At 46.0% G+C, this 25,848-nt stretch overlaps 1 protein-coding gene and 1 long non-coding RNA gene across 2 annotated transcripts in view; one reads left to right on the top strand and one right to left on the bottom strand.

Annotated features, from left to right (window-relative positions):
* The window catches only part of BMP3 (bone morphogenetic protein 3), a 31,747-nt gene extending 22,875 nt beyond the window's left edge, over positions 1-8,872 (bottom strand). The window contains exon 1 of the mRNA XM_035112544.2: positions 8,563-8,872. Within this exon, the coding sequence (XP_034968435.2) occupies positions 8,563-8,872 (310 nt within the window). The remainder of the gene's footprint in view (positions 1-8,562) is intronic.
* A 3-nt stretch (positions 8,873-8,875) lies between these two features.
* LOC132592616 (uncharacterized) lies at positions 8,876-12,397 on the top strand. Its single transcript, XR_009558110.1, has 3 exons — positions 8,876-9,013; positions 9,591-9,759; positions 12,031-12,397. It is a non-coding gene; the product is annotated as an uncharacterized LOC132592616 (long non-coding RNA).
* The last annotated feature ends 13,451 nt before the right edge of the window (positions 12,398-25,848 follow it).

Below are 25,848 nucleotides of genomic sequence, written 5' to 3'. Positions count from 1 at the left end.
AGCAGAATTTAGTTGGATATAACCCAGCGTCTCCAAGCCAGTTCGCATACATCAGCCTTTGCCAACCTGATGCCCTCCGGTAGTTTTTGGACCAGAACTACCATCAACACGACCTGGCTATGGCTGATGGGAGTTGTAGTCCAACAACTTCTGGAGGGCCCCAAGCTGGTGAACTTCCATAAGATTATATATCTGATATAATAATATATAAGATTATATATAAGATTATATATCTGCATACACACAGATAAGACAAAGACTGAAACCAGTGCGAAATATCCTCAGCAACAGGTTTTTAAAGTGCAGTAATTATATTCCACCAGGAGCCTTGGAGAAAACAGCTTTCACCTGCACACCCGGCAGGGATATGCAGCTAATCCTGGCTCTTTGATAACACCTGTGTGATGCGTCTGTTGCCACACACCTGCTTGCAGCATTCACACACTTTGCATTTTTAGGTGTACACAGAATATGTGAGGAGGTCCTTTTAGCTGTGCCTTCTCAGTGGAGAAATTATGCCCAGTGTCAGTTCAAGCGGGGGGTGAGGTGTTGTTCAGTGCCAAAGACAACTATAAATAATAGTTCCCTTCTTGGCTGTTTCTGGACATTGTATCGAAACAACGTAATTACTGCAATGTATATTTTCATTTATGACTGGATCTTCCCAAAGTTCTTTCAAGATGGTATGCCTCCCTGCCCCACCATGACTGACTTTTCCTGATATTCAGGCGGACACACAATCCATCACCTAGAGGATGTGATCTCCAAATCGCTTATTCAGACATTCTCACAATACTGAAGTCTAAGGGACTAATGGGGGGTGGGGGGGAGAGAGTCATGCAAAGATTCCTAACAGATGACTTTTTTATTTGTTTTAATTGTTAGATAAGCTATCCAGCAAAGAGATGCCTTTCCCCTGATGAGACACCCATATTCTACAGCTGGCCCAAAATCTTTAATGAGGATGAACCTAACATAGAAAAGTATCCGCATTGCATTTGCCCTATAGAACTGGGGATTTCGAGGAGAGGGAGGGACAAATCATCACGTGGAAAAAATAATAAGTACAACTTATAAACAAGGGTCTTCCTACATCAGCCTTCGCCAACCTGGTGCCCTCCGGAAGTTTTTGGACCAGAACTCCCATCAGCATGACCTGGCTATGATCCAGCAGATACCCTTCTTATCTTATTCCTCATAACGGATAAACCAGCTGTTAAAACTGGTAAGAACGGATTCCCGTGAAACCTTTTGGTGGAGGAGGTGGGGGAAAACCCATTAATTCCCTGAGAAATTAATTCACGGATGAGTCAAAATTGCCACCAAAGACCAGTGGAAATGGGGCCCACCCACATGCCGTGGAAGGCAATGCCAGAATCCTCGACTGGCTTCAACGGCTCAGCGTGGCCAAATAATTTGTGTGCACTTTTGCTTACGAAATGAAAGGTGAAGATGGAGGCAGGCACGATTTTTTTTCTGTGCAAATTCCAGCTAGCATCCAGTGTGTGTTGCGGATAAATTTCAATATGAAATACCTACAAATGGAAACAAAATATCCAATTTCCACTCCATTTTCAGCCAAGTATGGAACCTAGTGGGGGGAAATGAGAACCACTCCCCGCCTTTATACGAGCTAAGGTTTCACAGAAAATGTAGTTCTCTGCCATTAAAAACCTTACAAATGAGCTGTCACATCCTAAGGGACAGGAAAGATAACACCTAACCGGTTAAATATTTTGCATAAATACTTATAAAAGTGTCAAAAAAAACTTATAGCCACTTCAAATTTATTTCTTTGGCACTTGAACTGCAAAGGATCGGGGGGGGGGGAGGAGGAGAAAGGGTGAGCGAACTGTGTATTTATAGGACTTTTGCCACCCACAGTCAAGAAACAGAGTAAATACAAGCTAAAGACCGCAAAGATGGGCTCCTTTCCAAAGACATTTTAGGTTTAGAACAATAAATACCTTTTAATCAGGTATCCTGAAAGGAGCCAAGATAACTTCCCCCGAGTTATACCTGTGCCCTTTTTTATGGGTGGCACCAAAAACGAGAAGACAAGAGCTCTGGACCATTTTGTTCCAAGAGGACTTTTTTAAAATATGGAATTCTCTTCAGAGCCTTGGTTTGTTAACTGGAATTAAAGCAGAGTTTCCCTGGTTGGGTGCAAAGAGGAATTCTAAAGCAATGCAAGCCATGATCTTTGTGCAGCTGAAGCCAGAATGGGATGGGAAGAGTGGAGAAGCAAGGGAGGGGCATTTAACCACAGTCTCAAGAGACAATTGCCCATGGAGCCATGGATGATCATTTGAACACGGCCTGCCTATGGCAATGGGAGCATGTGATGTGAAAGTATTGGCTCAGTGTTAATGGTACCATCCGAATATATAAAAGCCGGTTCCCAATGCTGTCACACTATGGTGTGACCAAGAACCAGGATGAAGCTATGCTGGTGAAGACATGGTACTATGCAGAGTCCATGAGGCCACCAGGGGAAGGAAGCAGGTTTAGCCTCTCCTCTGGCGGCATCTGCAAAGTTGCCCCTTCCTGCCTATAAGAAAATAGCTGCCATTCACTTCTGTGGGGAAATGTTCTGCACTTTGAGCCGCTGTTGGGGTAAGGGCAAATGATGACCTTCACCCTGGTACCGGCTGGGCTAGATTCCATTCAGGATTGTACTGTATCCAAATCCAGGAGTCTCTCTTACACACCCACACACCATTTTACAAGTACTGTAAAACACACACAGTGTTCTTTTGGGGTTGCTGGATACCAATAAGACTGCAGCCATGGTGTTTTCAAAAATGCTTTACACATTAATCCTAAATGTCTGCACAAAATCTCTGCAACAATACTACAATGCCACATTTGGTTGGCACTGCACACTTTGCAGCACCATAGTCCTAAGCATTTGTTTGCCAGTGCAACAACCCTTAGGACCAGGCCATGTCTTTGTGATGCACCAAGCACTTCAAAGTATACATTTAATTATCTCACCCAATTTAGGCTCTCATAATGACAGCTGAGTACTGATGTGGCTTAAACCCATCAGGAATTTTCCAGCGAAAGTACACTTAGATTCCAATGAAATTATTGGGGCTTAAGTTTTTGAGTACGTGCCAAAATCCCATTTACTTCAATGGGACTCACTCAAATGTGACCAGCTTTCTTTGATTTGTATACAAGAGCTTCATTGGCACAAAGAGGCTACATCAGGGGTGCAATGCTATGAGAAAGTCTCGCTGAGCTTTGCAGGACTTGCTTCTGAATGAACATGCATAGGATTGGGTTGCAGGTGCCATGCATATGCAAGATAAGATTGCTAGGTGCCCCATATGCAGGTGAAATGCAAAGACAGGCTGTTAGAGTTATTAGGTTACATTCAGGCCGCTTATGCCTTCCTTGCAACATCACATCCATTCACACATGGATCATAAGAACATAAGAATAGCCCTGACGGATCAAGCCAGTGGCACATTGAGCCCAGCATTTTGTTCTCACATCGGCCAACCAGATACCTGTGGGGAAGGCTGAAAGCAAGACCTGAGTACAAGAGCCACTCTCCCCTCCTGCGCAGTTCCCAGCAAAGGGCATCCAGAAGAATTGCTGTCTCCAATCACGGAGGGAAAAGTGCTGAACTGCTTATATCATATGAGTAAGGGCAAAATAAACAACTCTGGTGCCAATGAAGGTTTCCCTTGAAATGCAAATAGCTGCCTGAGAGAGGTCTTATTTTATTGGGAGCATGGCAGAGAGAGAGAGAGAGAGAGAGAGAGAGAGAGAGAGAGAGAGAGAGAGAGAGAGAGAGAGAGAGAGAGAGAGAGAGAGAGAGAAATCAAACATCTCCTCCCTAAACTTCCCCTTCCCCTCCTTATTCCACCCCTCCCAGTTTCAAAGCTCCTTCTGTTTACATAACCCAAAAACACATGTTAATTGCATTCACAAAGTTAGTGGCATCTCTAGTTCGGATGATAAATAGACCCATTCTAGCAATACATGGCGGAGATGGCAAGTAGAATTTGGTGACGGGCAATAACACTGGAGGGCTTTAGAACCCTGCTCACCTATGTCTAGGTGGCATATCAAGAAGCACCAACCCTCTCCCACCTTATAAAAATGCTCCTGCCTGGTTGTCTGGTGGCAATTCTGACTTGCCAGTGGTAAATGGTCAGGTCACTACTTTCAAACTTGCTAAATAAACCAACTGAAGCAAGTGCCCTTGGCTGCAATTTTCACACACACACACACACACACAGAGAGAGAGAGAGAGAGAGAGAGAGAGAGAGAGAGAGAGAGAGAGAGAGAAGTAGTAGTAGTAGTAGTAGTAGTACCGGTAGTAGTAGTTCCATTAAAGTAACTGGGTCTGCTCTGGAACAAAGGGGTGATGGGTTGTGAATTTAGGCTGCAATACATGGAATATTGTTTTCTATGAAAGTAGCGACAACCGACACAGTCCAGCAAAAGTAACTCATGCCTATGACCACCACCACCACTTTGAAAGCAATGGGATAGGCATTAGTTGTGACTAACATAAATCTGCAGTAAGTTCAATGGGAGTTTGCTGGATTGAAAAAGTGGGAACAGGAGCGTCCCACTAACATGGAAGTTAAGTAGTAGCGGTATTGCTAAATCAGGGCTTCAAAGCTCATAGCCCTCTAGATGTTGCTGGGCTACAACTCCCCATTACCCAGACCATTTAACATGCTAGGAATTGCGCGTGGTGGGCAGCTCCTACATCTGGAGAGCCCCAACATCTGGAGAGCCCCACACAGGTTCCCCACCCCGGCACTCAAGTACTCTTCAGTGCTTTGTTTTGTGAATTTCAGCCATCATGCTAGAGGCCAGGAGTGGGTATTAAGCTAAATAGAACTAAGTGGAACTAAGATTTAGTAGAAGAAACCCAGATGGCTCAAGAAAGCAAGCAGAAAATTCCTGGGAGTATATTTGACACCTCTGTATTGGAAATTCATACAAAGCAATGAGAAAGCTAAAATGTTGGGAACAGGCAGCATTTGGAGGATTTAATGGTATAAGAGCACAAAAAACTTTCTTTGCTGTGGAAAGTGGCAAATACACACATGCACACACGTGTAAATATTGCTATTCGGAAAGTAAGTATATACTGTTCCAATGCCTGTGGTGAGGCTCTCCAGCAGTGACTAAACTTTGTGAAAGCTAAGTGGTGACTTTCACTGGTACAACATAAAGCCAATGTCAAGATAACAAAACAAAACTCATGTTGACTGATGAGACATCTACAGGTTTTTCAAGCTCAGGTCATGGACATGGGTCCACAGTCCACTGAATGACATGACAAAACTCCTATTGATTGAAATGGTTATGGGAATTACTCTAAGGCTGCAATCCTAAACGCACTTAGTAGGGATTAAACATGCATAGGATGGGTTTGACGTAACACAGCACCAAATCTAGCACTACTTCTCCTAATGTGACTGATAGAAAGACATCCTACATTCCTAGGAAAGCCTGGGTAAATTTAAGAGGGATTCAATCTGGTCTTGAATGTCTTTCAGGATGAGTTTTATTCCCAGCTGCAGCTTTCCACGGCTGAAGCACTCCACTCAATACTGGATCTCCCTGAAATTAAGTGGTTTACTTTTAGTATTCATTTCTAACTGTGGATGTGAGAACACTCCAGACCTAGAAGATCACTAATTACTATGTAACAGCAGGCTAAAACCTCAATGCTAAATAGACACCTAGGAATCCTGAGAGGTTCTTCCAACGGCACGGGCATGATTGTACTGTACTTAGAATCAAGCCATCCTCCTTTGCAGAAAGAATGACTAAGAAATTGTTTCTGATTTATCCCAGTGCTGAAATACAGAAGAAGAAGAAGAAGGAATTTCCAGTAGCTTGCCTGCAAGATACCTGTGATGTAGTAGAAACTGCCCAAGCTTCGAGTATATCAAGCACACAGTTATTTCAAACAGGGCTATATGTTTTACTGACTTACTAATGGTGTGCCGAAAATAACTTATTAACTGACATATTCTATAATACACTGAATCTGCTTCTTCAGCTAAGCATGCAGCAAATGCATGCATACCGTAACTAAGAGGAAGGCACAATAGTTAGAAAATATACTGGTATAAGAATAGGGAGGATTCTGGGTCCTTTTCCTTTTAGTGACACTGTACAGTAATTAGATTGCAATAACCACTGATGCCGTGTCTCCCACACTCACATTGAGTGCCCTAATCTTCAAAGAAGGCTTACAAGTTTAGGGGGGGGGACAAAGATTAGGCACCATACGACATTATAAAATTCTGAGCCATATGAAAAAAAGAAAATGGAAAGAAATGGTTTTCATGCTCAAAAAAGCAGAGTGCATTAAAACGGACTAACAAGAGGCTCGGGAGAAATGTAAGGAAGTATCTCATCACGCAACGTGTATGATAACATTTCATTAGCTCGTTGTAAGATGTGGTGATGCGAATGTGGGTCAAGAGTTTTTTAAAAGTATAGACAAATGCAGGAGTGCTGGGTGATTAGTCAGAGTGGAGCATCCATGTTCAGAAGCAGTATACCTCTGGCTACCAGACACTAGAGCCGAACTATACAGCCATCTACATCATATTCTGCTCCTGACATTTCTGCTAGGCACCTGACTGGGGCTGCACGCTGCTTATCTACTTGGACTTGCACTCTGATCGTAAACAGATTAGGCACACAACCTACTGAAATAAATGGCACTTGCTTCCACATTATGAAGTCATTAGGTCATCTGTTCACCCCATCAAGGTGCATAAATAATCTTAAACCTTGATTGTGGACTAACCATTTCATTTATTGCAACCTAACACCAGAGTCTTGCACATCTTTACCTGAAAATATATTTCTCTGAAATCAATTAAAGTCAATCCGATTAATCAGCTGCCACGCACAGAAAGGTAGACGGGCCGCCGATGTGATTTAGGCTGTCAATCATAAGCATCTTTTCCAAGGAGTAAGCCCCATTGAACTCCATGGAACTTGCTTCCAAGTAAGTTCCATGGAGCATGTTTCCAAGGGCATGGTCAGACTGCAAACCGTACAGGTAAACACTTGGGTCAAAGATAGATTTCCGTGGGTCTTAAGTGTAGCTAATTTCCTCTGGCTTGTGACCATTGGGTTTAGGATCGGGGTGTCATTTTAACCATCACCCATCCATTCTGTTTTGTCAGTGGCTCTCAGGGTATATTTATATTGTGGATTTCAGGTATGTGCCCAGGAATAGACTTTCTGAGGTCTGAGCATGTAGCAACTTTTGGAAAATCTCTTTGCAGTGGTTTGAGACAAGTGCAGCCTGTGGTCTCGGTCCAGCTGTCAAATCATTCACCAAATCCCTACAGAGTTCGCTGGAGCAGAAGCAAGACAGAGCCCCACTTCCTGGTGTCTCAATGAACTTTTATCCTTCATTGGACGTTATCATGTATGATTTGGCTTTAACCTACAAAAGAGCTTTTTAGAAAAAGGGAGCTCTGTGAGCAGCGAAGGACCTTCTGGTGAGTAATAATTTCTCCCAAACCGATTTTACACGGAGAAATGGGTTGAATAAAGCATTCACTGGCGGGGGAAGATCCACCTTTTAAAATTAAAGCCCATGGCCATCATTTGCTTTTGGAAAGGAAAGTATGTCGAAAGCAACTCGGAGGAGTGCTGAAGTTGTTTACTTGTTGTTTTTGATGTCACCCAGGAGGTCTCCCAAGAAGACGCAGGATAGACAGCCTTGGTTAAATCTCAAAAGCGGGAGGGAGAGAGAAAGGAAACCTCAAGCTATCTGTGTAAACAGAAACTGTTTTGACACGAACTCCTCCACCTTTTGCTCATGGTCATTTTCTCTGCAGGAGCGCAGTTTTGACTCTCCAGAGCCCACACAGGGGCGGCATATTGCAGATTCCTGCTTTTAATATATCCGATTTCTCGGGCAACAGGCGCAGGACACCCACCTGGCTGAAAGAGCACCAGCTCACCGCAACCACACAGAGAAGAGAGATGGTAAACTTCCCCACTACTTGGAAGGGATTACCACTGTTGTTTTAAACATAAAACGGCCCTTAAAGAGGGGAATGCGCCCTTAGGGCGCTAGATACACGTGTGTCCCCGAACCCACACGACTGATTTGAACCCGGCGCTGGGCAACGCTAGGTAAGAAGAACTTCCCCCGCGTAAGCCAAGCTCGACGCGTGTCCAGGTCAGGGCGCCACGACGACGACGGTGCTGAGGGTGCCTGTGGCGCGCTAGCCGGCGACGGGCAAAGCTGCCCAGGTAAGTTCTCTTTTCTGACGCCCACCCAACGGCTCTTTGCGCGGGACGCCCCGGGCGAAGGGATTGGCGCGGGGACCTGTCATTCTGCGGGCGCGCGAGCGCATCGCACGACGCTGCCCGGCGTGCCCAATCTCCCTCGCGCGCTAACACAAACAAAATACCTCGCGACACACACGCACACATTCCCCCACCCGAGCAACCCTGGGCGGGTTCGGCACCGCCGGGCGGCGGCGTCGTTCGGCTGTGCCTGGGCTGCCTGCTGCTGGCGCGCGCGCGGGCGCCTCCGCTCACCTGCTGGCAGTGCTCGGAAGCTGCGCACCGTGTTGCCCTCGCGGAGGTGGAACAGCTGAGGCGCGCCGGGCGCCGACTCCTCGGGCCGACCGCCGCTGTACCGGTCGTAGAGCCGGAGCATGTGTTCCGAGACCTTGTCCTCTGGGGAGACGACGAGCGGGGCGGGCTGGTCACCTGCAGCCAACGCCGCCGCCCGGCTTCTTTTCCGCAGCCCGCCCGAGCGCTCCAGCGCCGGCTCCCCGGGGGCCACGAGCAGGCTCCGGCTGAGGCAAAGGCAAAGCAGCAGCAGCGCGCGGGGAGCGCCCGCCATTGCGCTCGCCTTCCGGAGCCGGAGGGACTCTTCTCCACAAGACTGAGGGGAAGGCGGCGGCGGCGGCGCGCGAAGGGAGTCGCGCTTCGTCCAAGCGGGGCCCCCCACCGAGTGAAGGGAGCGGCAGAAGCGGGGCAGCAGGTGGGTGCTTACAAAACACTAGGCGGGAAAGGAGGAGGAGAAGGGGGACGGGTGGGCTTTGGTGGGGAGGCTTCTCTCGCTTTGCGCGCGCGCGCGCTGCCTGAGGGGATTCTGGCGCGAGGGCCGAGGGTGGTCAAGCAGGCAGGCAGGCAGGCAAGTAGGCAAGTCTGTCCGTCGCGCGCTTGCCTCCGCAGCTCCCGCAGGTTCCTTCCCCGCTGCCTCGAGTGGGGCAGGCGAAGCCCTGGGCTGAGTTTTGTCTCCGGCGTGTGTGCAGAAGTCCCAGCGCTGGGTAATCAGCAGCCAATCGCGCCGCCTTCTCTCCTTTGAGCCAAGCCGGCTGCGCGCGAGAAAGTCGAGGGGTGGCGGAGGAGGAATTACACCACCCAAAAGAAACACACGCACACGCCTGTGGCTGCCAAGTCGAGCGCTCCCCTGGATGGTGTCCCTTGCCGCAGGCGGCAGCAGCAGCAGCAGCAGGAGACAAGAATCGGAGGGGTGGGGAGGAAGAGGAGGAGGAGGAGGAGCGGGGGAAGGGGCGGCTTCTCTCTTGTCGACCCACCTGGCTCCTTTCTTACAGGGAGGGGCGGGGGAAGAACCCCGAGAAAATAAGGCTGGAAACGTGAAGAGGGATCGCCTTTATATGGCATGCATGCGACCACTTTCGTGAGCGATCCTTAGGATCCCCCGCGCAGAGATGAAGGAGAACCTGCTCACTTAGCACACACCCGCCACCGCCCACAGCTCAGGTTTGTGAAAGTTAAGAAGCCTCCCCGTTTGAAGCGGGTGGGGGATTGTTCCGTCTTCTGCACAGATTTTCGCCCCGCAGGCACATTTACACAAGAAAGGACCCTGAGATACGCCTTTGAGTTGGGATGTATCGTGTTTTGGATCGCTGGTGAAGTAGACAGGAATTGCAGGAGAGCAACTTTAGAATCAATAGCAGGGTTTTTTGTTATCAGCACGGTGCTTTCATTTGACTTGCAGGGTTCGTTAGAAATTGGGCATTGAGAATAATCCCCTGGAATGATTGCTGCCATCAGCACAAATTGCATATTCCCTCAGGCGTGCATGGTTCGAGTGTTCCAAAATTATCAGGAGTACTCTTCGCAACAGCCCTGCGAAGTAGGTTAGGATTTGTCGCAGCCTACTTCACAGGACTGCTGGGAAAAGCACAACAGTACAAATGTTGAACACTAGAACCATGCATGTCTAAGAGAATGTGCAATTTTTGCAGGTGGGAAAGGGAACTAAGACTAATGGAATGGCTTGCTTGATGACATATTGTGAACATATAGCGATTTTTAAATATTATTATTGAGGGTTGGCTGGCTCTCTCCACCACTGTGCTATTCCAAAACCAGCACTTCAAGTTTAAAATAAAGAAAAGTGGAGTTGCTAAGCAGAACCCTTACAAAGTGTTGTGTCTCATCCCACTGCTGTATGTAACCTCGTGGATGGCTGCTGCTTCAGAGCATGTCTACACGGGCACTTCGTCAGGTGACTTTTGAAAACAAACATAACCTGTGTCGCTCCCCTTGCTCAGTCATGCTTTAATTTCCTCTGCACCAGCAGGAGAAGCTAGAAAAGGAGTACAGTACCGGTATATGATTCACTCAAGACTGCAATCCATGAACCACTTTCTCAAGAATGGCGCTGAAATAAATAATTTGCCAACAGCTGTGTGCAAATGATTTCTGGAAATCCTCTAGCCTATTTGCAGATAAAAGAACTGGGGAGAGTGTTTCACGAGAGGAGAAATTCTCCAGTAGTCTTGGTGACAAGGCTTAGCAGTGACAGTAGCACAGCTTCTTTATCTCCCAACCCACGAAGTTTTAATTTTGTTGGATTTTTGCTGCTGCGAATGGCAGCAGAAGCAACGGTCACTGGTAGCCTATTTTGCATCACCCTAGCTTGATTACAGAACACCTTGGATAGAAATCGCCTCCGATCACAAAGCAGAAATAAAGATAGTGAAGAATAGTCTGGGAAAATCCTTCAAAGTACCCTACTTTCTTCCAGAGGAGTAAAACAAACAAAAAATATGTATCAGAAATGTTCCTAGAAAAATGCCTTCTGAGAAATTTCAGCTCACCTCTGGAATTTAGCGTGATTACAATGGAGATTGTGGTTTGTGGATTATGGTTCCAGGCTTATAAAGTAGCCTGTATTTCAGCTGGGCTTTTTAAAGGTGAGGGCAATTATTATATTATTATTATTATTATTATTATTATTATTATTATTATTATTATTATTATTATTATTATATCCTATGAACACAAATTAATGGAATCAGTGGGACTTACTGTGCTGTTAACTGATGGGAACATTGAGGCCAGAGTGTCTTAACTTCAGGGTTGTAAGAATGGAGTAACACGCATTTACTCCCCACCACCACCTCCCCTTTTCTATTTTGTGAATGCAATTATGTTTAAACACAGTTTGCATTATCGAAGTCTGGTTCTGGGTCTCCCTGAAACAGGATCATCCACAGGCCTCATTTCCCCCCCCCCCCAGCTTTGCTAGTTCCCTTCTACAGCCAGCCAGAAGAAAAACACGTCCTAATCTCACCGCCCCCATAACAGACCACTGGAATCAACTCATTGAACATGCAGAAATGTCCTCTTTTGGCTAATGCTCCAGCTAGCATTCCTCAATAGAAAAGGAGTCCCAGTCAGCTGGAACTCTTAATTCACACATCTGGAAGTGAACAAAACACAATCAATTAATGAAACCAGAGATTAAACGGAGAGTTGGGGGGTGGGGAGAGCAAACTTTTCCTAGATTTTATTGAAGTGCCTGTTTGACCCCAAAAGACTAAGCAAGGGGGAAAAATGTGAAAAAGCTACATTGCTGCAACTTTCTTCCCCCAAATGCCATTTGCTTGAGTGTTTTGCGTCTTGCTTGATTATTACTGTGGGTGATTTTATATAAACATTACATGTATCAATAAAGCATTGTTTATTAATAAATACATTGATCCATTAAGCTTCAAAGGATTCTTGGTCTCTGGCTCTTAGCATGCGAATGTGGTGGCTGGCCTGCGGCTGAGGAGCAGCTTTCCATTTCAGCCACTCAAGAAGACCAGCAAACAAGCAGGTGAGAGGTGAGAGGTGAGAGCGGAGGAATGCTCCATCTCCTTTCTGGTTTGATATTTGAGTTATTTCATCTCCCTTTCAAAACCACAGGAGGGAGAGATACAGACACCCTTTAAAAGGTGCCTCTTAATTTCTCTCCTCTTTTGCTCTTCTTATAATATCTGGCTCTCAGGAACAATTCACACGTACGTCATTGTTTTCTGTTTTTGATTATATTTTATTTTATGGGGTATTGCGCCTTTCATTATGTGAACTGCTCTGACAGTTCTTCGTGGAAGGAATAAGCGAATAGAACACGGGTGTCAAACACAAGGCCCGGGGGCCTAATCCGGCCCGCCAGACCTTGTCATGTGGCCCGCGTAGCCGCCGCTGACAATAGCCACTGACAGTAGTTCTGGAGCCTGCGATTGGCCGAGGGTCAAAACTGGGGGCAGGGCTGCAGGCGGAGGCCGGGGTGCTGGAGCCGCGCTGACGGCCTTGGCCAGGGAATTTCAATTTCGAATGAGGCTGAGGGAGGCGGTGGCACAGCAGCAAGACGGGGAAGTGAGATGCAGGAGGAGGAGGAGGAAGCCCGCCGAGGAGGTAGGAAAGCCCTACAGGTGCCGCCGGCAAAGTTGGTGCCGGGACGGAGCAGCGCTGGATTTTTTTTTGGCGGGCTTTGCTGTTGTCTCCGAGAGCGAGTGAGGCGGCACTGGGGAGCCGCCGCCCGCCGCTTCCCTTCCTCTCCTCGGCTGCATCCGGGAGGTGGGCGAGCGAGCGGGCGAAAGGGACGCGGAGTGAGCTTGAGGGGGAAGTAGGCGAAGCGCAACAGCCGCTCTCTTGATGGAGCCGGGTTTCTCTTCCCTCTTCCCCCGTTTTCTCCTCATAGACACTCGGGAGGGTGCCTGGCTTTTGCTCTGCCCCCCACCCCCGAGCCGCCCTTTGGCTTCTCAGTTCCGGCGGAGCTGCTCCCCGGGGGGCGGCCGGGAGGGAGGTGGCGGCGTCGGCACGGGTTCCTGCTCTTCCCGCTCTGCCGCCGCCTCCTCTCAGCCCCTCGTGATGTAGGGCTCCAGATGGAGTCGCCTCGCGGTTTGAGTAGGTGGGAGGGGAATTTTTTGGGGGGGGAGGTTTTCAAGCCTCCTCTGCCTGAAGTCCCGGTAGGGAGAGGCGGCGGCGAAGACGACAACAGCGCAGGTGGGGGGAAGAGCAGCTCTGAGGCGAAGATGCACGTCCGCTGGGGCTGCCGCCGCCTTCCTCCTCGGGAAATCCGCTGCCCTCCCTCAGCGCGAGGGGAAGGGACTCTGGCGCTGAGGAGGGAGGATGCAAAAGCAAAGCAGGGAGTTGGCGCTGCACCGCATGTTCCTGCCCCTCTCTAAAGCATGGGGTGGGTTGCCTAGCGGGGTTTGGGTGTGCGCAGGGCGGGAGAGGGAAGCCCTCTTTCCATCTGCAGGTTTTTAATCCCAGCAGTGGCTTTCTCCTTCCTGCCGAAGGTTTAGTTGAGGCCCCCCCCCCCGGAAGCCGTCGATCCCCACCTTTTGTTCAAATTTCCCTCGTTTACATCCCCTCCCACACACGTGGCACGACGCAGGAATGTGATCCGCGTGGGGGCGGGAATGAGCTTACATTATTACAAAAAACAGCAATAATTGAATGCAGTGACAATAATTTTTGATAATAAAGAGTGGACACATAGTCCTACAGACACAACCGGCCCTTTGAGGGTGACCAAACTGCTGATGCGGCCCCCGATGAATTTGAGTTTGACACCCCTGGAATAGAACGTTCAGGGGAAAACACCCCGAGAGCAAGGGAGAATGAAGGCGAAGGACCACTTGGCTGAACTTCTCCTCCACATGAAGAGCTCACTGCCCATAAAAAGCTAGTGTGTCGGAGAGAAGGCTAGGGTAAAACTCTTATCCCTCAGATGCTAGCTTTCCACAGGAAGGGAGCACTAGAGCAGCAAATACTTGATTCTCCACCTCCATAGCCCAAGGAGGACTTGTCATACATATTTTTATTTGCTTCCATGGGTCCTTCCGGGAAGTTGGGATGGTTAATTTAGCTGCATTGTAGTAAAAGGCGAAAGGTTTATACGATCTGAAGAGAAACCAGAGTATATGTAGTTCTGTGAAACAGCTGGATTCTCCGTTGGACTGCCACTCCCCCCCCCCCCATCCTAGGCTCAACTCTCTTTGGTTAATGGGGTACCTTAAGAGAATTATGAGCCCCTTCAGAAAACACTTCTACAGGTGTCTTGTACAAAACTGGGGCAGATCTACCAACTTGAAATTGATTTGCCTCTTATGATAGGAGCGAGACTTCGTTAAATTGCACTTTGCTTTCTTAGTACTGTATCCTCATAACCTATCTGCAGCCATCTCTGATTTAACATCTCGTGGTTTGATTGCAATAATAATGCCACTAATAAACTGCTGGTCTTTCACTGTGTCTGCAGAACTGAAGCATTTTTTAAGAATTTCAACATGAGGTCCAAATACAACTTCAGCGCAGATCGTTTCTCTGTACGCAAGATGTTTCCTAATCTGTAATTATCATCAGCTAATGATTTAAACCGCCTATGCATTTACTGTCTAATGAAGAAAGCTGCTTCATTGCGCCACTGAATAAGTTTAGTAATGCCAGCATTACACTTCCAGTGGATTCTTTAGGTGTCAGCTCTTGCGAGGAAAGCAAAGCTTTGCTCAACTGCTACATTTTCGCTAGACTAAAGCAGGCAGAGGTGTGTTTGTGTGTAGACACTTTGCATGAGCTTTGGTGTTGAAATTGCAGGAGTTCATCCATTTGCATTCTTGAAAAATTAACTCCAAAACTGCCAAGTGTCTCTTTATTTCGGCTCTCTGCTTAACCCTTGTGTTTTCTTCACATCGTGGGACAGGTCTGGGTAACAGCTGGCCTTTTGTGTTTTAAAATGCGGGGAGACACCATTGCTTCTTTGTTCCACAGTCTTAGGTGTGCAAGTAGATGCCTCTAGCATCTAACAGAAACCTAGTTAGTTGAGCAATCTCCAACTTGGAACTGAGTGTAAAAGCTTTGCTGACCTGAGGGCTACAATATCCAACCTAATATTTGTTAACACCAACCACCAACCACCAGTGCCTTGTGCCTAATTAAAATTTCTGAAAAGTTTACAACAATATTGTGACACAATTTGGTTGGTCTTAATACAAGTATTGCGCAACTGTGTATTTTGGAGTTCTTTTTTTCCCCTACGGACCAATATGCCTATCTTTTATTTATTTATTTAGTTAAAGTTTGTCTTGACTAGGATTGCATAGCATGAATATTTGATATCCGCAGTGCTTTTTTCCTAAAAAAAAAAAATGTTTAGGGGTACCATCATTCTGACTCAAGAAAACAATCATTTTATAGTTCAAATCAGAAAAAATAAATACAGTGGTACCTCGGTTTAAGAACAGACCTGTTCAAGTACGACTCGGTTTACGAACTCCACAAAACCACAAATAGTGTCCCAGTTTGAGAACTTTACCTCAGTCTAAGAACGGAATCCGAATGGTGGAAGGGCACTGGCAGCGGGAGGCCTCATTAGGGAAAGCACGCCTCGGTTTAAGAATGGTTTCAGTTTAAGAACAGACTTCCGGAACGGATTAAGTTCGTAAACCAAGGTACCACTGTACAGTAAATGGACAAAGGTACAAAGATTCACAAAATGTTTAGGGGTATGCGTACCTCTGGGTATCCCCAGGAACAAAGCACAGGATATCTGTAAGATATATTAATCAGCACATATCTATATCTTGTGGCGTATTTGCAATCCCTCTGAGAGCTACCCAAGCATTATCCTTCCAAGCTCCATGAAGAAGAAGAAGAAGAAGAAGAAGAAGAAGAAGAAGAAGAAGAAGAAGAAGAAGAAGAAGAAGAAGAAGAAGAAGAAGAGTAGTTTGGATTTGATATCCCGCTTTATCACTACCCAAAGGAGTCTCAAAGCGGCTCACATTCTCCTTTCCCTTCCTCTCCCACACAACAAACACTCTGTGAGGTGAGTGGGGCTGAGAGACTTCAGAGAAGTGTGACTAGCCCAAGGTCACCCAGCAGCTGCATGTGGAGGAGCGGGGACACGAACCCGGTTCACCAGATTACGAGTCTACCGCTCTAAACCACTACACCACACTGGATGGGTTATGCTAATAAGTACATTTGGATAAGGCAGTTCTTCAGCACTATTCCTTAGTCTTGTTGCAACTTGCTACTGCTGTGTATTTATTTAGGTACTGAAACTACCCACGGTCTTAGGAAGCACAACAACAAAGCGTGATGCCCACTAAACATAAATCAAAGCCAAGCATTGTCTCCAGTAGCAAAAGCCAGTGCAGGCAAGGTGGTCTTCTTCTAGCACTTTTGGAATATGCCCAGGTCCCACTTTTGGCAGGTTTTCAGGAAACGGAGTTTTGGGACAGCCATGAACAATAATGGGGGTAGAAAATATTAATAAATTGTAGCATATGAAAAGCATGTTAATAAAATCTAATGCCAATTTAAAAATAATGTACGTCTCGGATCGTGCCCAAAGTAAAGTCTCCAAATTAGAATCACATGGAACAACCCACTGCCCACATTTAATAAACGTCATAAATACACAAGAATTTAAACAAAATGGTTGACAACCTTAAATATAACCAAACATTGCTAATAGTGGAGGGAGGGCCAAGTTATCAGCGATAGGAGTTAGCTCCTCTGACCTCACCTCATTCAGTTGTTTATCCTTCCCTCACCTGTTGCTAGAGGGTCTTTCTGCTCCTGGATGGAGCAGGATAGGGAGGCAGCAGGATTGTGTCCTCTTCCCAACCTCTAAAGGCAAAGGGGCAGGGACCCTGTCCTTCCCTCTCAGGCTGCTCTCTCCTTGCAGTGTCCCATATGGCCTCTTCTTCCTCATCAGACAGCAATGGCCACCACAGCCCACAGCTCACAGGGCTCACCTTTGCCCATAGGAACCTTTTGAAAGGCTTCAGTGGTCTTGCCTTTGGCCCTTTCTCTGCTATGATGGGTGGGGACAAAGTGCAGGGGACAATAAACGTGGGGCTTGATCCCTGGAGAAATCTTCTTCACCTACCCTCAGGCGAGCTGTGGATGGCATAATCTTAGGCGCGCCTACTCACAAGAAAGAGCCATTGAATCCAGTGGGCCTTTCTATCAGTTAAATGGATGTAGGACAGTTTAGGCATTTGGAGTTAAACAGGCTCCCGCCTTGCTTTTTTTGCTTTGTTGTAAATTTTAGTGTCTTAACTGCACAATGATTTGAATGCAGGTGTGCAGAAGAGCACTAACAATAACAATGCAAAATGAAATAAAACGTCCTCAGCGTGCTGCTTAAAAACAGTCATGCAAATAAGCCCACAATAGCAAATGCATTGCCCATACATAAAAGTAGCCTTTTGTGACTTAAAATGGATGCTGTGTGGAGGAAGAGAACCGGTCCTTTAAAAGCTTCCCTGACTGGTTAGCTGCAGATAGTTCTTACTGTACTTGCTACAGGTGTCTTGCCAAGTGGAGTAGTATAAACCTGGCTTAAAGGGTCACCTGCTTGTTGTTTTTAAAACGCACTGCCAGCACCCCCAATTTTACCCTAGCTCATGGCTTATTGAGATCCCGCAGAAGTTAACTCATCCCAAATGGGACTTATATCCAATCTGCTTTCCTGCTGCTTTTTAGGTTAATAGCTGTTTGGATCACGGCACTGCATATTTCTGTGATATCAAAAGACATATGCTACAGGCTTGGGCATTCTTTGGCTCATAGCTGAGCAGGAATGAAGAAGTCGCAGGCTTAAGATGGCCCCAAAACAGGAATAGTGTTTTTCTTGTAAAAGTGTGTGTACTAATCTGACTGGCTCTAGCCTGTTCTGCACCTGCATTTCTGTTTTCTTTATGAGGAGAACATTTGCCTAGCCTACAGGGTCTGTCCCTGCCGGCCGAGAGAGACAACACGTGTTTAATTCATTCCAGTTTGTTTTCTCTGTTTGAACTTTAGGAGTTTCGTGGAAGGTTTTGCAGCTGGAATATATCATCGTCCTAGAGAACCGTCTTCCAAGTAGCCCATATTAACACCACCAACACCAACGAATAAAAAGCAAAACATTTCCACAGTGTATATGACCTTAGCAAATGCTGTTGCATTTCAGAATCGAGCACACGGGAGCACCTACTACCCAGCAGGCAATCCAGTAGAGTACGCATTATTTATAAATCTTTTTTTTTGGGGGGGGGGAACTCCAGCATTTTTGAGTCCATGACCCCAACCCAACTGATCAACTTTTCATTTCATAAGTTTCACTTCGATGTAATGTTAAGTTTAAGCTGGCCTGGGAGTTCATGTTTGCAGCAAATGTCAAAACTTCATGCTGGAGTTTCCATCAAAAATTGTAATGCTCAGAAACCAGTAATGAGAAATTTCAGTCCTGAGGACGTTCTGTGGAACAAAGTCAAATCATTGTATTTAATAAAATAAAAGCATTAGAGCAAGCCTCCGGGTGCAGCTGCAAATGTGGCCCTCAAGAAATCCTCAGAATGGCATTTTGGGTGCATGTTTACAATTTTGCTGTTGCTAGTTGTGAGTGTGCCGTACACACACACACATACACACTGATTGGATGTTGGGTTTATCTGATTGGATTCTGTGTTAAGTTGTTCTCCGCTGTGACACACCTACTGCTGCTATCATCTGCACTGCTTGACCTTTTGATATTGCTTTTTAAAAAAAAACTGAGAGAGATACAGCGCCATCGTAATTCCCGACAAAGCCTTGAAATGACACCATGATCTCCTGGACCTGAAGGGCAGATGGGCAGCAGGATTGACATGGGCTAAAGTGTAGGAGCCCTGAGTTTTGTGGGTTGGGTTATGTTGAAAACACACCTGTTTAGTAAATACAAACTACCACTCATTCTTAGAAGGAAACAGAGTATTTAATAATTCATTCTCTCTCTCTCTCTCTCTCTCTCTCTCTCTCTCTCTCTCTCTCTCTCTCTCTCTGCCTCCCTGTCAAATTTCTTGAGCTGATCACCATCACATTTAATAAAGTAAATGAACAGTAGCTGAGGATTTCATTAGATACACCTTTCACTGAAATGCTGGCCACTGGTTATTTCTTATAATTGATTTGATAGGGAGGCAATGTACTTGTGACACCATGTCTGTACTCTATTTGATATGCACTTGCAAAGGATTTTCAAGAAGAATGAGGAAGCACCACATCAGATTCAATCTCCTTATCATAGTCACTGAAGTTAATCTATTACCGTAATGATAAAGATAACCCAGTTATGTATCCGGAAAAGGTGCTTTTATCAGGAACAGCAAAGTCCCAAGGACATGTCATAAGGGGTGGTGTTATAGTGTATAATTTCTTAATGGCTTATCTCTGTCAAGATACGGGATAAATTTTAGAAGAAGGGCTTATGCTAGCAATTGGTGTTTAATTATTCATTTTATTATATCACATTTTAATTTTTATTTCATTCAGACAGAAGGCATGCAACAGTTATATAAAATATGAGAATTAAAATTAAAGAACACTAAAGAATGTTTCTGAATAAAGTTGTGTTAAAGTATATATATATATATAATAATTATTACATATATGAAATGATGTATAATAACGGCTATGCTTAGATTGTTGACCATTATTAAAAGTATTTTGTTTCAATAACAATTTTAATTGACAGGGTGTAAGGGAGAAAAGAGAAAATAAAATAATAATAATATATAATTCATGCATGCCAACTGTTCTGTAAACTGTTCTGCCATATGCCTCATTATTTGTATAATCCATAAAATCACACCAAACTGTATTAAAATTGTTGTGTTTCTTTTGGCCTCTTGCTACTTTTAATTTTTTGTGTCACTTTTTCCAATAACGCTGTTTGCCAGATTGCATTATCCCACTGAACCATATTCAATCATTGTAATGCTTTCCATGTCCTGGCAACGGTCGTTCTTGCAGCAGTTAATAGATGTGTTCTGAGCTCTTCATTTCTAATTTGCAATGTAATCTTGACTATACAAAAGAAGTATATTTTTTTAATTTGTATATACTTTCTCCATCACCCTGCTTGTGAGCTCCCAGAGGTATCTGATGGGCTGCTGCTAGGAACAGGATGCTAAATTGGGTGGGTCCTTTATCTGATTCAACATGGCAGTTTTATGTTTCAGAGCCTGGGTGCCTGATCCAGAGCTCAGCATTTCAGGCTGCCACATTGACTTGAATGGAAGGGGGAGAGATGAACATGCAGAACTGTCTGCTCTGTTGACCTGGATGGGGATTCTTCTCCGGGGCGGTCATCTATGTGTTTTAGGGGTCATCAGCAAACCATTGGATTAAGGCGTTTACCAAGGCATTTGACAGGTTTTGGGGGCGGGGCCGCGGGGTTGCTTTGGTAGATGCTATAAGTCTAAGACAACTTATAAGACAATGCGGGTGGCACTGTGGGTTAAACCACAGAGCCTAGAGCTTGTCGATCAGAAGGTCGGCGGTTCGAATCCCTGCGACGGGGTGAGCTCCCATTGCTTGGTCCCAGCTCCTGCCAACCTAGCAGTTCGAAAGCATGTCAAAGTGCAAGTAGATAAATAGGAACCGCTACAGCGGGAAGGTAAACGGCGTTTCCGTGTGCCGCTCTGGTTCGCCAGAAGCGGCTTTGTCATGCTGGCCACATGACCTGGAAGCTATACGCCGGCTCCCTCGGCCAATAATGCGAGATGAGCGCTGCAACCCCAGAGTCGGTCACGACTGGACCTAATGGTCAGGGGTCCCTTTACCGTTATAAGACAACTGTCCAAATGTAATTGCATTTCTCACATTGCAATTCAAAACTGTGCATCAAACCACCCTCCTAGGAAGTGCTTCGGTTTTCAATACACACAAGAGATATTGCTCCTCAGTCATCTGTGCTTTTATGAACATGGTTTTTGGTAAGTTTGCTCTGTAATTTAAATCCTTCTTCACTAACCCTACAGGCACAGACGTGGTGTTCTAATCTTGCTGTAATTTAACCAAGATCAAAAGCTTTGATTTATAGGGTAGAAGTAAGAAAACACTGAATACACCTTGAAGAAACCATTTCCACATCCTTGGAAGTTTTAATTTTATTTATCTCTTGATTTCTTTGGGTTGGGTTTTTTCTGTTTTTGTTTTTGTCTTTCCAGTTTGGAGAATATTGCCTACGTTCCACCTCAGGTTTTTATTACTTTAAGGGGGAATTAGGTGAGTGAGAGTTTTGGAGTGAGACAATAGGTTCAAAGGAATGGACCCATCCCCAAAAACCTGTCACCAACCAGTTCTCAGCATACTCAGGATTTCACTGAAGATAACAGTGTTGGCTTTTCTTTATTTTAAGGTGGTCAATGGTGCTACTCGGGAACCAGGTTGGTTTCAGGGGTGTATGTTTGCCGTTTGACCTACTTAGCTGGTCTCTTGACTATTTGACTAATTAAAAGGGGAGTTTACTTTCTGCACCGAATGCAGGACAGGGGTGTCAAACTCAAATTCATCGGGGGCCGCATCAGCAGTTTGGTCACCCTCAAAGGGCCGGTTGTATCTGTAGGACTATGTGTCCACTCTTTATTATCATAAATTATTGTCACTGCATTCAATTATTACTGTTTTTTGTAATAATGTAAGTAATAACTAGCTCTGAAAGCAGAAACCTAGTCAGAATAATGGCAAGTAGATATTCAAATGTACAATTATTGTACAATTTATTGAAAAATGATTTTTGGTAACTGCACTAGGTGGTGGAGGCTCGCTAGGGTTTCATGCAGGAGCTTTGCAGAGCTACTAGTACCTGGAGATGCTGGGGTCCTTCTGCATGCAGGACAGATGTTCTGCCAGTGAGCCACCACCCTTCACCAAAGGGACTGGCTGAAGTTGACTCACTGGAGCTGCTCTCCTGGTTCCAGGGTTTAAGTATAAAGCAGCATCCTATGTTTCTGAGGAGAGGGAGAGGGAGAGGGAGAGGGAGAGGGAGGGGAGGAAGGAAGGAAAGAGGGAGTGGGAGGGAGAGAGGAAGGAAGGAAAGAGGAGAGAGAAAGAAGAGTAGGAAATAAGGAAGAGAATAAAGAAGGAAAGAAAAAGAAAGAGGGAGAGAAGACGGAAAGGGAGAAAGAAGGAAGGAAGTAGAGGGAAAGAAAGAATAAGAATGAGGGAGAGGAAGAAAGTTGGGTAGGACGGAAGGAAGAAAGGAAGGAAGAAAGAAAGAAAAAGAAAGAAAGAAAGAAAGAAAGAAAGAAAGAAAGAAAGAAAGAAAAGAGGGAGCAGGAGGGAGAGAGGAAGGAAAGAGGTGAGAGAAAGAAGAGTAGGAAAGAAGGAATAAAGAAGGAAAGAAAAAGAAAGAGGGAGAGAAGACAGAGATAAAGAAGGAAGGAAGGAGAGGGAAAGAAAGAATAAGAACGAGAGAGAGGAAGAAAGAAAAGGAAGGGGGGGTCGCTGCCTTGATTCAGCGCCAGAAAAGAGCGCGAAGGGACCCAGGGGCAAAAAGCATTTTCCCGGCCCCAGCTGTTTGTCGGCGCTTTGTTGGCGCGGCGCTTCAGCAGCAAGGTCCCACTGCTGGGTCCCGCTGGCTGGGGCGCTCGGCGGGCCACATGACGAGGTCTGGCGGGCCGGATTTGGCCCCCGGGCCTTGTGTTTGACACCCGTGCAGGAAGGGATGTGATATGATAATTGATCATTTGAAAACTGTATTTAAATTGATCAAATGTTTTGTATGCTGCTGGTGAGGAGTGAGGGCTTGCAGCGTTTGTTATGTTTTTGAAATAAAACTAAGCAAAGATATCGCGGACAGCCTTTGATTTCTACGCGCCAGTCGCTGCACACACTGTGTTGGCGCAAAAGTCCAACAAAGAGAGCTATGCAAATGCACCGATGCCTTTATTTTCCAGACAATAGTGAATATGCTTTCGCAAAGAAACTGCAAATAAAAACAGGTCCTATCTGAAGAGTTTTGATGACCATTGGTATTCTAAACACTTTCATCTGTCAGAGATATTATTGCAAGCAAAGAGGCTGGTAAAATATGGGCTGGATGAGGTAACTGTTAGGTAGATTTGTAGGTGGTTGACTGACTGAACCCAGAGGGGTCACTAAGGGCTGCTTGTTATCCTGGGGGAAAATCACAAGTGGGGTGCCACAGGGGTTCTGTCCCGGGCCTGTTGCTGTTCAACATCTTTATAAATGACTTGGATGAAGGTATTGAGGGGATGCTCATCAAATTTGCAGATGACACCAAACTGAGAGGGGTAGTCAATGCAGCTGAAGACAGAACTGAGGTTCAAGACGACCTTAACAGATTGGAGAACTGGGCCCGAACTAACAAAATGCATTTCAACAGGGACAAATGTAAGGTTCTACACTTAGGTGGGAATAACCAGCTGCACAAATGTTAGATGGGGGACAACTGGCTTGCCAGTAGTACATGTGAAAAAGATCTAGGTGTCTTAGAAGACCACAAGTTTAACATGAGACAACAGTGTGATGCAGAAGCAAAAAAAAAAAAAAAAGCTAATGCGCTCTAGGCTTATCAACAGAGGTACAGTGTCCATATCAAGGGAAGTAATAGTATTACTGTACTCTATTCTGCCTTGGTCAGACCACACCAGAAGTATTGTGCGTGGTTCCGGGTGCCACAATTTAAGACGGATATTGACAAGCTGGAACGTGTGCAGAGGAGGGCAACCAAGATGATCAAGGGTCTGGAAACCAAGTCATATGAGGAACGGTTGAGGGAGCTGGGTATGTTTAGCCTGGGAAAGATGAGATAGGATAGCCATCTTAAATAGCTAAAGGGCTATCACATGGAAGATGGAACAAGCTTGTTTTCTCCTGCTCCAGAGGGTAGGACCCAAACCAACTAATCATCAGGATTCCAACTAAACATCAGGAAGAATGTTCTGGCAGCAAGAGCTGTTTGACAGTGAAGCAGACTCCCTTGCAATGTTGTGGACTCTCCTTCCTTGGAGGTTTTTTAAGTGGAGGCTAGAATCTAGATGGCCATCTGCCATGTATGATCTATTTGAGATTCCTGCACTGCAGGGGGATTGGACTAGATGACCCTCAAGGTCCCTTCCAACTCTACAATTCTACGATTCTATATGACTGCAAGCAGAAATGCTATCTTTCAGAATAGTCATGTAGGTTTTTGTCATTGTCTTGTTGGGCTGTGTATGTGATACAAATCAATATGGCTAACCTAATCCAAAACACACACACACCCCACTCACACACGAAACATAGCTGCCAAGTCTCCCGTTTTCCCCGGGAAATCCCCGTTTTTCCAGCTGTTCCTAGCTGAAAAAACAGATTTTTTTGTTTCCCCCCGGTTTATTCTGGTGAGGTGGTCATTTTGGAACTGGGCGGAGCATGCTCAGAAGCGACTTTTGATGCTGCTCTGCCCAGTTCCAAAATGGCTGCAGTGCAACTTCTGGCGCGGCGGCCGTTTTGGAACTGGGCAAAGCAGCATCAAAAGTCACTTCTGAGCATGCTCTGCCCAGTTCCAAAATGGCGGCAGCACTACTTCCGGTCTGCTATTTCCGGCCCAGTCTCTTATTTCTCTGACAGCAACTTGGCAGGTATGACACGAAACAAAGACCACCACAGCCAACCACAAATGAACAACCATATCCTAGGCCAACATCTCCCACCACCAAAGGAACACAAGCAAACAGCAGAGAACCTACACAAGCGACGCTGACAATAAACTCCACATATATTAAGCAAAATAGAAACATCGTCACCCGACCCCACCCACCCCTTTTCTTCCCAATGTCTCAACAAATGAAACTGATTTGTAAAAATGTTATGAGAGACATTGCACCTATCTTTGTAAACCAAGAAAACCTTTAATTAAAAAAAGAATAGTCATGTAGGAAAGAGGAGTGTTCTTCTGAAACAAAAAAGGCCCTTCAGCATTGTTCTTTGGTCTGCTCAGCAAGGAGTACTCAGCCCCTTGAAGCTGCAAGGTTGAATCAATTTCTAGGAATATAAATGTCCATTGCGTGGACAGGCGGAGTCCCCCAAACCCCCAGACGACTCCCTGAGGACGCAGGACAACGTGCTATGGGATTCAAATTGGCCACAACTTTATTAAGATTCAGATGTTGGGAGACCTTGGCTCAGGCATTGGACATTATCCTTCCCAGTCCCCAGCCAGGCTTCTGGGAGGCTTCGGGGTTATCCACATGTATGGGGGTTGGGTCTGGGTCTGGAGAACATATGTTCAAGAAGAGAGAGCCTGCCCCCTGTTCGCCGCTGCTGGAAGGGGGAAGCGATGACACCTATTGGCATGGTCAAGGCTTCCCCCAATACCCCGACCTTGTTGCCGCAAAGGGGGTGAGGTCTCCGCCTCATGCCCCTCCCTTTAGGAACATCGCCAAAGAATTCCGCCCAAGGCCTGACACCGCCAAAGTTGTGACGTATTGCTACGGGAAAGGTGAAACCTGCCAATGCAGGGAAATTCCTTTCCGACCCTTCAACAGCGGCCTTGATGTAGCAGCGCCTGTGAACCTCTGGAGAACTTGAATGAGGGTGCGGAGGGTGGGAGAAGCTCTGGAACCAACTAGTGCTTGGAGGTAAGATTCAAATTCTATTCTGTGAGCTGGACAGTCCCTCCCCTTACCTGGCCACCCCCTGGCAACACCTCCCCAGGCAGGATTGGACGCTAGGCGGAGACCCCTGACATCCTACCTGGGAAGGCGGTGCCAGCCCACGAACTACCAGGGAGTTGCCCTCTGGGATCAG

The sequence above is a fragment of the Zootoca vivipara genome, chromosome 9 (assembly GCF_963506605.1).
Source record: "Zootoca vivipara chromosome 9, rZooViv1.1, whole genome shotgun sequence".
Taxonomy (NCBI): Eukaryota; Metazoa; Chordata; class Lepidosauria; order Squamata; family Lacertidae; genus Zootoca; species Zootoca vivipara.
Note: the sequence above shows the minus strand (reverse complement) of the source record. Positions and strands in the feature narration are given on the sequence as shown.